Source organism: Electrophorus electricus, chromosome 15 (genome assembly GCF_041902795.1).
Source record: "Electrophorus electricus isolate QZ-2024a chromosome 15, ASM4190279v1, whole genome shotgun sequence".
NCBI lineage: Eukaryota > Metazoa > Chordata > Actinopteri > Gymnotiformes > Gymnotidae > Electrophorus > Electrophorus electricus.
In genome coordinates this window covers 26,120,001-26,132,500 of record NC_137511.1, presented here as the reverse complement: position 1 = coordinate 26,132,500, position 12,500 = coordinate 26,120,001, and the positions used below count along the sequence as shown (strand labels likewise).

At 48.5% G+C, this 12,500-nt stretch overlaps 1 protein-coding gene across 6 annotated transcripts in view; it reads right to left on the bottom strand.

Annotated features, from left to right (window-relative positions):
- pald1a (phosphatase domain containing paladin 1a) overlaps positions 1-12,500 on the bottom strand; it is a 39,053-nt gene that overhangs the window by 4,923 nt on the left and 21,630 nt on the right. For 5 of the 6 annotated variants that reach the window (XM_035533807.2, XM_035533808.2, XM_027008416.3 and 2 more), the window contains 10 exons: positions 12,356-12,452; positions 12,076-12,180; positions 11,900-11,995; positions 11,526-11,660; positions 11,284-11,400; positions 10,903-11,082; positions 10,583-10,780; positions 10,170-10,310; positions 9,329-9,400; positions 8,935-9,075 (listed from right to left, as the gene is read on the bottom strand). In XM_035533807.2, coding sequence (XP_035389700.2) covers positions 8,935-9,075; positions 9,329-9,400; positions 10,170-10,310; positions 10,583-10,780; positions 10,903-11,082; positions 11,284-11,400; positions 11,526-11,660; positions 11,900-11,995; positions 12,076-12,180; positions 12,356-12,452 — 1,282 coding nt within the window. The remainder of the gene's footprint in view (positions 1-8,934; positions 9,076-9,328; positions 9,401-10,169; positions 10,311-10,582; positions 10,781-10,902; positions 11,083-11,283; positions 11,401-11,525; positions 11,661-11,899; positions 11,996-12,075; positions 12,181-12,355; positions 12,453-12,500) is intronic. The other variant, XM_081697465.1, reaches the window with a different exon arrangement.

Genomic DNA, 12,500 nt, shown 5'->3' with positions numbered 1-12,500 from the left:
CTCCGCGGTAAAGCCGAAGACATCTCTGGCTCCCTCACACATAACGTTAGAATAAAGTTCGCAAGCTGTGGTACATTAGCGGGCGCGCTCCAGGGTTGAGAGATGACCGCCGTAATCGCCTTCAGAAGCGCCCAGGCTCGGACTGGCGCGGCTCGCCGTGGGAACTGGGCTTGGATGATCTGACCTAATCGGTTACAGGCTGGGGATCAGGTGGGGATCGTTAAGGATTCAGACTTCAAAGCACGGACAGAGTCCACGAGTCCCACCACCTCCACTCGGCTTAAGGAGAGCGCGGATTCAAAATCCACAGACCCTATGAACTTATGTACAAATAAACCAGACCCAACAAAAAACCAGCAGAAAACAAAAAAAATGGCTACAAACACCAGCATTGTCTACAAACACCACATTCTCCACAAACCCCAGCATTGTCTACAAACACCAGCAGTCACTACAAACACCAGCATTGTCTACAAGCACCACATTCTCCACAAACCCCAGCATTGTCTACAAACACCAGCAGTCACTACAAACCCCAGCATTGTCTACAAACACCAGCATTTTCCAACAGACACCAACATTCTAATGTTGTCCTTATGCTGAATAAGAATCAGTGTGAATGTTGAGGAACATTCTAGATACTTCCCAATAATTACAGTACCGCCCACCAACCCAGAGTTCTTTAGAGTATGCTGGGTCACAAAAAATAAAGATCCCCAACATTCTAATGCTCCAACAACAACACTAATGGGAAGTCCACTTAAATCCCCCAACATAGACTCCATTTCCCAGAATGCCATCTTGTCCTACTAATTAGTAGACCTTTGGCCACTCGCTGTCTTCCACGATGCAGAGCGAGAATAGCAGCACCTGCTACAATACACGCCAAGAATCCAATATCTTAACGATTTCGGCACCAACCAGGAAACTGTTGCCAGGGTAACGGAGACATTATGTAATAATATATTCCCTCACACTGTCACTGGAAACTCACTAAGCCTCACAAACCCAGCTGAGAGCGGTTTGCTGCCGTGAAACTGTGTATCCTGGGCGACGAGTCCGGAAGTGACCTGGGCTTCTGTGTGTGTCAGAGTGGCTGTCCTCACAACACACGAGCTGTGAGGACTCACAAACTCAGGGACAAATTTACATTTACCCAACACATTTATCCAAAGCGTCTTACAATCATGTCTGAACACAACTTGGGTAATTGAGGGTTAAGGGATTTGTTCAGGGACCAGGAATCATATATTCGCCTTTCCTGTACAGCAAAGAGCAAATTGCATTTTTCTGTTGCTATGTAGACGAGTCAAACGCAAACATCGCACAGGGAATTTAACCAAGATGTTAAATTAAATTATTAAGTGTTTAATAAATGCAGTGAAATGGTACAGACTGTCAGAACCTCAGACATGTGGACACCATTTACAGTTCCAGCACAGCCTCCAGCAACCAATTACTGACCAGGACCTGACCTGAATGTGAAGAGGGAAAGCAGAGCATGAGCCTGGTTATGCTAGCTAATCTAGGTTATGATAGTTAATCTAGGTTACACTAGTTAATCTAGGTTACACTAGTTAATCTAGGTTATGATAGTTAATCTAGGTTACACTAGTTAATCTAGGTTATGATAGTTATTCTAGGATAGTCAAGTTAATCTAGGCTATGATAGTTAATACAGTATACTCTAGTTAATCTAGGTTATGATAGTTATTCTAGGATAGTCAAATTAATCTCGGCTATGATAGTTAATCTAGTGTACTCTAGTTAATCTGGGTTATGATAGTTAATCTAAGGTACTCTAGTTAATCTAGGTTATGGTAGTTATTCTAGGATAGTCAAGTTAATCTAGGTTATGATAGTTAATATAGTTTACTCTAGTTAATCTAGGTTACACTAGTTAATCTAGGTTATGATAGTTAATCTAGGGTACTCTAGTTAATCTAGGATAGTCAAATTAATCTAGGTTAGTCTAGTTAATATAGATTACACTAGTTAATGTAGGACTCTAGATTTTAAATGCCCTAATCCCGTTCTCTGGAAACATAATCCAGTTTGTTTAGCCGTGGTCAAAATTTGCTTTTAGAAAACAAGCTTCATTAAAATTATATTAAAATAACATTAGTGATCTGTGTTGCAATATAATCAGTACTTCATGAGAATTTTTGATAATATGATAGTGTGTGTGTCTGTACTTGTATCTGTGTCTACTTGATTTCCCTGAGGGTCTGGTACTCCTTGTGATCTAACATGATTTTAGATGCACTCAAATACATATGCATACACACGCACACACACACACACACACACACACTCACTCACGCGCACACACACGCACGCACGCACACACGTGCATGTGCGCACACACAAACACGCACACTCGCGCACACGTGCACAGGCACATGCTCACACGCACACGCCTTTGTTTTGAGCATCATGGTGCCGGTGCATGGAACACATGTGTGAAACCTAGACTGAACCATCTTTTCTACTCACACACACACACACACACACACACTCACACACACAGACACACACACACACACACACACACACACACACACACACACACACACACACACACACAGACACACACAAAGACACACACACACACACACACAGACACACACACACACACACACGAATAGCACTCACTAATCCTGCTGACGTGTGTGTGTAGGGGTGTGTGTGTTAAGAGTTAAGTGTTTGCATCAGGAATTCAAGTCAGCATAATCACCCAAACACTCTCTCACACACACACACACACACACACACACACACACACACACACACACACGAGCCTTCACCTCCGATCAGTACTAAACCTCGCTCGACGTCTCTCTCTCTCTCTCTCTCTCTCTCTCCCGCGGGACACAAATGTCCTGTCTGTCTCTGAACGCAGCAGCGCAGGACACGGTGACATAATTAGGTGACAGCATCTTCACATCAAAGTAATGACAGGAAATGGAAACAGCTCAGACAGACAGCTGCATGGTGACCAGCCAGGCAAAAGAAACAGGCAAGACTATTTAAAGACCTGCCATGCCAAAGTTTACATATCCGAGCTGTTGCGAAAGGCATGGGGCTGCGCTAGGGTGCGTAAGCCGCCTGGACAAACGCGGCTCAAACGCGGCTCAAACACGGCTCACACACTGCTCACACACGGCTCAAACGCGACTCAAACGCGGCTCAAACACGGCTCAAACACGGCTCAAACACTGCGCACAACTCTGTCGCTATTGTGTCCGTTGTCACCCAGAGGAGGATGGCCCCCCCTTTGAGTCTTGGTTCCTGTCAAAGTTCATTCTTCCTCACCACTGTCGTCCTTGGTTTGCGCACTGGGGGTTTGGACTTGGACGTTTGTATAACTGCGCTTTTTAAAACATCTGTTTTAAAAAGCGCTTTATAAATACAACTGTACCCACAACACGACTCAAAACTCTCCTACACCGTATCAGTGCTGGTAGCATATATGTGAGTATGCACGCAGGAACACGCACAGACATACATGCACGAACATGCACACAAGCAGGCATGCACGCACACACACACAGACGATCCTGCACTCGTGACGGATACTGATAAATTCCTGCCATTCCTCACAGGAGCGATTCCCCATGGAGAAGGAAAACCAACCTCTCTCGCTCTTTCTCTATGTCACACACCAGGTCTGTTCCCATGAAAATTAAAGGTTAAAGGTCATCATGGCACATCAGGTGCAGTTAGTCCCTCCCACCCAATCTAAATCCTTCCTCTGTAGTTGATGTTGTCATATCCGAGATACTTCGAGATGGTTCAAGATACTTGGGATTCTTCACATCAAAAACCTCCATCTCTGTCTGTTATGTGACTTTTACTGTTGCGTTTGCTCAAAAACGTTTGATGTCTGCTGGTTTAAGCGCAGGGAAAAAGACCATTGTACACAACGGACTTCCACAGCAGCGGTTACTGTTCTACCATGACCACACTCCTGTAGAACAGACCACTGTAACACCGACTGAGTCTGAACACTTATAGCTCACATCAGCACTTAAGGAACTGCTGTTAACATCTAAACTTTCATTTACATTTATATTTACGGCGTTTACCAGACGCTCTTATCCAGAGCGACTTACAAAAGTGCTTTGTCATTTCCTCATAGATACATCCTAGTACAGTACAGTAGGTTAGAGTCACAGATACCAATGAACTAGAATACTGTAGAATACAGGGATCACTGCTGATGACAAAGTGTGAAACACATAAACTCAGACAACGATAAGTGTAATCACAAACAATATCAAACTATATGTGCTGGAGTTTAGGTTACTCAACATAGGAGCATTTAAATATTTTAATATTCCATGAATAGACGGGTCTTCTGTAAGGGACTCTGCTGTCTGGTCAACCAGTGGATGTTTGTTGCACCATATGGGAGCAGGAAAGAGAATCGTCTCCATGCTTGAACACTTGTAGACGTTTTTGGAGAAGGCGGAGTTAAAGCTCTTTTGCACTGATAGGACCTCTGAGTAAGCCAATGAAATGGAGAATGCACAGGTGAGGTAATCCCGCCCTCACCGGCCCCGTCCAACCACATCCCCGCATAGTCCCTGTGAGCACAGCATACTGGATGTCAGCAATGTCAATCATATGGGTGTAGACATGGATGTATTATGTTCATTTAAACTAAACTGAAAGCTAGCAGTGGGAGAACAGTACATTTAGCTGACACTTTTATCCAAAGCGACTTACAATTCTGACTGAGTACAACTTGAGTAATTGAGGGTTAAGGGACTTGCTCAGGGGCCCAACAGTGGAAACCAGCAATCTTCTGATTACAAGTCAAGTACCTTAACCACTGAGCTACCACTGCACATACAGTACTCAGAACCATACAGTACTCAACAGACCTCCTCCTATAACTACAGACCTCCTCTCATAACTACAGATCTCCTCCCATACCTACAGACATCCTCCGATAACTACAGATCTTCTCCCAGACCTACAGACCTCCCCCATAACTACATATCTCCTCCCAGACCTACAAATCTCCTCCCAGACCTACAGACCTCCTCTGATAACTACAGACCTCCTCCCAGGCCATACAGATCTCCTCCCAGACTATACAGATCTCCTCCCAGACCATACAGACCTCCTCCCATAACTACAGATCTCCTCCTATACCTACAGACCTCCTCCCATAACTACAGACCTACAGATATTGCTGCAGTCTCTGGATCAGCTTCCCATCATCTGGACCTCTAGATGACAGGTAGAAGCTTCCTCGCTCCTCCCCCTTCTTATAACGGCACTTTATAAGAGCTGTGTGTGTGTGTGTGTGAGAGAGTGTGTGTGCATGTGTGTGAGAGTGTGTGTGTGTGTGTGCATGTGTGTGAAAGTGTTTGTGTGTGTTTGTGTGTGTGTATGTGTGTGTAGGTTGGGGAATGAAGACTTTAACAGACCTCCTCCATTTTCCAGCCACAGATATAAACGTGACGCACACGAGGAGACAGGCGCCACTCTCTGTGTGTGTGTGTGTGTGTGTGTGTTCAGTAGTAGCTGTTTACTAAATGATGAATGATGTAGTCCTGGATTTCTACCTACTCTGGAGTACAAAGCAAAGTCAGCTGGAAGCAGATCAAACTGACTACTACTACTAAACACACACACACACACACACACACACATCTCAGTAGGAAGTTTCATCTCTCAACAAGGCAGAATTGACAGTTCACAGACAGCCGGTCACGAACCAGCTAAGTTCATCTGCTAAAACGCTGCAGATGTGGTGCCGTGACCCGGAGACCTCGCTCTGACATCAGTTCATCCTCAACTTCACTTCCTGTCCAAGCTCTGTGATGATCTCTCCACAGCGTGCCTCAGCAGCGACAATGCCAGCGTCACGGGTCAGGGGTCACGGGGTCAGGCCCTGCTCGACAGCGGCCTCTCCAGTTCCGTTTGGGCTCGGAGACACTCTGTAAACTCAGGGAAGCAGACGCACGGGGAACTGGAAAGTCAATGCTACGCCCTCTGCTCCGTAGCTCCTCCCCCTGAACCTCTGACCCAAAGCACTGTCTTCTCTCACTTTTCTCTCAAAGTGTTTTGGTCACTCCTTTAGCAACGCAGTGGAACTAACTATCGATCAGGATGTGGAAAATCGATGTCGGCAGCCTGGGCCCGGGCGTTCTGATTGGTCTTTAGCGAGCGCAATGCTGATCCGCTGCTGTAACCAGGACTGGCAGGGACCCGCCATACGTCTGTACAACGCTCAGCTCCCCGCGGTCCAGCAGAACACAGTCGTGTGCGAGTAGGCCCGCCACGGGGACGAGCCGCACAGGGCGGCCGAGGTGAAGCTCCGCTACGCGCAGTCAAGAGTGGATGAGGAATGACAACTTCATTACAGACTGGAACAGAACACCCAGCATGACTGGTGTTTAATGTGGACCCCTCAGAGAGAGGACCGCATCTGAACACACACACATTGCATACGTAGTTTAATTACAGATCTGTAACCAGCCTACGTGTTGGAAGGACGAGCTCTCGAGATGAAGGTCAGTCTCCAGCACAAACGAATCGTAACTGAACTCCTATTCTCCCAGTTCCTCTGTAACCCCCACTGACTCGGTATCCAGAGCAGGGGTCAGAGGTCAGGGGCGAGGGTGTGTTTACACCGGGAAAACCCTGCCTTATAAATGACCGTTCGGTTACACACTTGCACTCGGGCACAAAACGTGAATAAGAAAGATCTCCTATAATGTGCTGCACCAGGTCATGAACACAGGTCTACAGGATGAAGAACACAGGACATAGGTCTACAGCACACAAGTCTACAGGACACAGGACATAGGTCTACAGGACACAGAACTCAGGACGCAGGTTTACAGGACGCAGGTCTACAGGACACAGAACACAGGTCTACAGAACACAGGACGCAGGTCTACAGGACACAGAACACAGGACGCAGGTCTACAGGACACAGAACCCATGTCTACAGGACACAGAACCCATGTCTACAGGACACAACACAGGTCTACAGGACGCAGGTCTACAGGACACAAAATACAGGACGCAGGTCTACAGGACACAGAACACAGGTCTACAGGACCCAGGACCCAGGTCTACAGGACACAGAACAGGACCCAGTTCTACAGGACACAGAACAGGACCCAGTTCTACAGGACACAAAATACAGGACGCAGGTCTACAGGACACAAAATACAGGATACAGGTCTACAGGACACAGGACCCAGGTCTACAGGACGCAGAAGAACAGGTCTACAGGACGCAGGTCTACAGGACACAGGTCTACAGGACACAGGTCTACAGGACACAGGACGCAGGTCTACAGGACGCAGGTCTACAGGACACAAAACACAGGATGCAGGTCTACAGGACGCAGGACACAGGTCTACAGGACACAGGTATACAGGACACAGAACACAGGTCTACAGGGCGCAGGTCTACAGGACACAGAACACAGGACGCAGGTCTACAGGAGACAGGACACAGGATGCAGGTCTACAGGACGCAGGTCTACAGGACACAGGACGCAGGTCTACAGAGGCGTAGTTGTGAGACGTAGAGGAGAGGTGGGGAGAAGGAGCTGGTGCTGCCTTTAGTCTGAGAGAGAAAGAAAAATGCATCCCTCTCCCTCCCTCCCTCCCTCCCCCTCCCTCCCTCCCTCCATCCCTCTCCCTCCCTCCCTCCCTCCGCTTCTCTCTCCTCCTCCGTTTCTCTCTCCTGTGTGTTACTGCTCTGGGTGTGTGGAGGTGGTGTGCGGAGACCTTGAGTCTGGAGATCAGCAGCCCATTCAACCTACACACACGCCTCCCTACACGGTCTCTGGCAGAACTCTTTTTGCGGTTTTCTACCCACCCACTCGGCCCGTTCGCGGTGACGTCGGCTACCTTGCCCCTCCGCGTTCCCCCCTGCAAGCCCACGTTTTTCCACTGCGCCGTCCAAACCTGGAGAGCCTTCCTATAGGACACAGCTTTCCTATAGGGCACGCCGGGCCGCGGTGCTCCTGCCCCTGCGCTGGCCCCTGGGAAACCCCGCGTGGCAGACGCAGGAGGGTCTTAAAGGGACATGCAGCCATGGGAGACAGAATGTGCAGACCAGGAGACAGAAAGCAAACGCTCGCGGAGCAAACGCTCGCCAGACGCACAGTGACAACCCGAGAGTCTCCCAGGTAGCCCGGCTGGGTTAATGAGACGCCCCCAGCGAGGCCACGCCCCCCACCTGCACGGCAGTGGGTTACCCCGGGGGGGCTGTGATGTTTTTAAAGCCTTAGAGGTGAACAGAGTTTCTCTTCACGGTGACGTGCTGAGGTTCCATTACTAAACCTTTATAAGGACTCCAGCCGTAACCGCACAAGGGATGAGACATTTACACACAGGGAGAGAGAGAGAGAGAGAGAGAGAGAGACACAGGAGACATTCAGAGAGGGGGGGAGGGAGAGAGAATGAAAGAAAAACAGCTCTTTAGTGAGAGAGGGGGAGGGAGTTGTGTGTCCACAGAGCACCATTCACTATTCAGCATGAACCCACTTACAGCCCAACCTACACACACACACACACTCACACACACACTCACACACTCACACACACACTCACACACACTCACACACACTCACACACACTCACACACACACACACACACACACACACACACTCACACACACACACACAATTCAGGAGGACACCCTCTCCTCATATTACAGCGAAGCACAACCCAAACTCACACATTTTTAACACACACACTTTTTCACAGCCGAGGACACACTCTGGATTAAAGGCCTCTTTCAGTGGGGGAGGCCAAGGCACAGCGGCAACGCCCCCTACCAGCATGCTCAGTGCTGCCTGCCCCTAGAGGACAACTCTGGAACTGCAGCGGAGCCTGCTGGCGCCAGGACACACGCGCACACACACACGCCACAGAGGTTGAACGTGGGCCTACCTGTCTGCAGGTGGAGATGATAATCTCACGGAGGTGGTAGTGCATAGGCGTCATGGTCTCGCTGACAGAGTCCAGCGCAGCATCCACCTCTCGCTTCATCTGATGGCCATCAGGGAGAAGCCTGACCAACTTCATGACCACCTACACACACACACACACACACACACAGATATGAGTTTTGTGCATTAAAGTACTCCAGGTTGTTTATCATATGTGGTTCAGGTAAGTAAACGAGCTTTGGTCTAGTTGTGTTTGTTGTATTTTTATTGAGGTCATTACGTCCAACACTTCCGTTCTGTCCTCAGATCTCTAATAAACCACTCCACACTCAGATGTGCGGGCAGGTGCGCGCACACGCACACGCACACACACACACACAATGGAAGAATGCTACCTCAAATTCTCCCTTTGTATATTTGGCATCAGGGACGCTGACAATCTCCTCCTCTCCGAACTCAGGAAAACCCTGCAACACACACAAACACCCAAACACACACACCAAACTTTCATTTCCGTCTAGAACATTCTCACAGGCTCGACATTCAGCACTCAGTAAAAATCCCTTTTCACCTATATATCAACCGTCTAGACAAGACAAGAGTCAAGCTCATGTCTCCAGTCTTGGGAACAACCTGGAGACAGATCAGAGACAGGATGTCTATTAAAGGACGCGTGAGGGGACTCCGTCCTGCATTAAAGGACGCGTGAGGGGACTCCGTCCTGCATTAAAGCGCAAGTGTGAAACATTGCCTTGAAGAAGATGTTCATCAAGACATGAAATCATGAGAATAATATGAGACAATTATGAGACGAGGATTATGAGAGAACAATGAGAGGATAATGAGGGGATTATGAACGAATAATGAGAGGACTTTGAGGGGATTATGAGGGGACTATGAGGGGATTATGAGAAGATTATGAGAGGACTATGAGGGGATTATGAGGGGACTGAGGGGATTATGAGAAGATTATGAGAGGATTATGAGGGGATTATGGGGGACTATGAGGGGATTATGGGGAACTACGAGGGGATTATGACAGGATTATGAGGGTATTATGAGGGGACTGAGGGGATTATGAGAAGATTATGAGAGGACTATGAGGGGATTATGAGGGGACTGAGGGGATTATGAGAAGATTATGAGAGGATTATGAGGGGATTATGGGGGACTATGAGGGGATTATGGGGGGATTATGAGGGGATTATGAGAAGATTATGAGGGAATTATGCTTACAGTGAAGTGCCACCAGCTCAGAGCCGCAATGGTCATGGCCGTGGTGGTACTGGCCTTCCCACTTGCACAATTAAACACAAAAGCAGCCTGAGAATCTTCAGCCTGTACATGCTTCATCGCCTCCAGCAGTTGGTCAAAGTCCTGTGCACACACACACACACACACACACACACACACACACACACACACACACACACACACACACACACACACACACACACACACAATCAAGTCTTCATTTAGAGCCTGCAATACTCCAAAACACTCACAGTACTACTGGACTCCACAAGATGGCAGCCTACACCCATGTTACCATTACATTCAGCCAAACAGCAATGTGTCTCATGCATACTTGTTAAATACACACGTGAGTGAGTAAATGTGTGCGCGTGTTTGTGTGTGTGTGTGTGTACCGTCTCTCTGGGCCCGGCGCGGTCTGCTAGCGGTATGCGGTGGTAGTTCAGGCCCGGCTGGCAGATGCTCTTTTGGCTGAAGATGTCCTGCAGGGTCTGGAAGTGCTGAAACACTTTGGCCTGTTTATCCTTGTTTAACCTCACCTCCAAACACGCCGGAGCACGTGCCAGCTCCTGCTTCAGAGCTGTCTCCAGGTTCTACACACACACACACACACACACACACACACACACGCAAATACATATACATATAGAAAGATAGATAGAAAAATGTGTGTGTATGCCTGTGTGAGCATGCCATGTAACTCGGCAGCCCTAACCTGGATGTCCTGCGTCCGCGCGCTGTAGAGCGAGACAGGCTGGTCCGGGCAGGACGCCTCCCTGATGGAGAACATCTGACCCTCTGCCTCCAACACCACCTCCGCCCGCAGGTTCACCCACAACACACACTTGTGCTTCCGCCGCTCATCCTTCAGATAGGCCAACACCACCTCTATTGCCTGAGGAGAGAGAGCGAGAGAGAGAGAGAGAGAGAGAAGGAGGGATGAGAAGGCTGTTACAGAGAGAGACCCACAGCATCCACCCACCTACACACACACACACACCCACACCCACACCTACACACACACACACACACACACACCCACACCCCCACCTACACACACACACACACACACACACACACACACACACACACACACCTCAGACGTAGGCTGTGCCATCCCATAGATTGGCATCTTGGGCACGCGCCTGAAATTAGCAACCTTCACCTCCTTAAGGGTGCTAAGAACATCAGGGGCATTGTGGGCATCAGACACCTAGAACACACACACACATTAAAACTAGACATACACTCCAAAGTGTGCCTCTAGCTTTAATCATCCAGAGGGAGGCGTCTGTGTGATGTGTACCTGAATGTACACACCGCAGGTGAGTCTCTTACCAGCACTCTGGCTCCTTTAGTCACAAGGTCAGCAGGCGCTGTGAGCTCTGATTGGTTCATGCAGGCCAGGAGGCGGTACACCCAGGCATTGGCACACATCCATTGGCTGAAGTTCCGGGCAAACGCCAGTGGATACTACAGCAAACCCCAAAAGAAACGCCCAGCAGTAAGCACAGGAGATCTGATTTAAACTGACCTGAATTAAATGGATTTGAAATGATTGCATTGTGGGTATGAAGCTAAGAGACAAAAGACCCTCGAACAAACACACAATTACTGTTTCAACCAGTATATGAAGACTGTCACACACTGGGGAAGGAACGTTAGACAGCAGTGTGTGTTGAGGTGTATATGGTATGAATATGGTGGGACACCTGATCGTGCAGGTAGGCATTGAAGAGTATCAGGTAGATGTACTGCTCCAAGCCCTGCAGCGCCCTCTGGAGGAAATACGCTTTACTACAGCTGCCCTACAACACAATAACATATGAAATATTAGAGATACACCACACACACACACACACACACACACACACACACACACAACTACCTGAGACTGGTCTTCCTCTCCGATAGTCTCCAGTTCCTTTTTGTTCTCATAAATGGCCTGTTTGATGTTGTGCATTTCGGAGCAGAGCTCGATGGCCTGGTCGACCTGAGAAGGGCGGAGGGGAGGAGAAATCGGGATGAACCAGAACCTCCCCGTGAACACCAGCGCTCACACCTGCTCACACTCACCGCACCGATATTTACACAATCTAATGACAGACACAGTAGTGTGTGGGGATAACGGCCAATAATGATGAAGATGATAACAGATGACCTCTGACCTCCTGCATGACACGCTGACCTTTAGGCAATTTGTCGATGAGCATCTGGAGGACCTGGAACTGGGCCTTCTGCTCAGACTCCACTACCTCGGTAACTCTGGTGTAAACAAACACACACACAAACACAGTTTACTCGTCTATACAA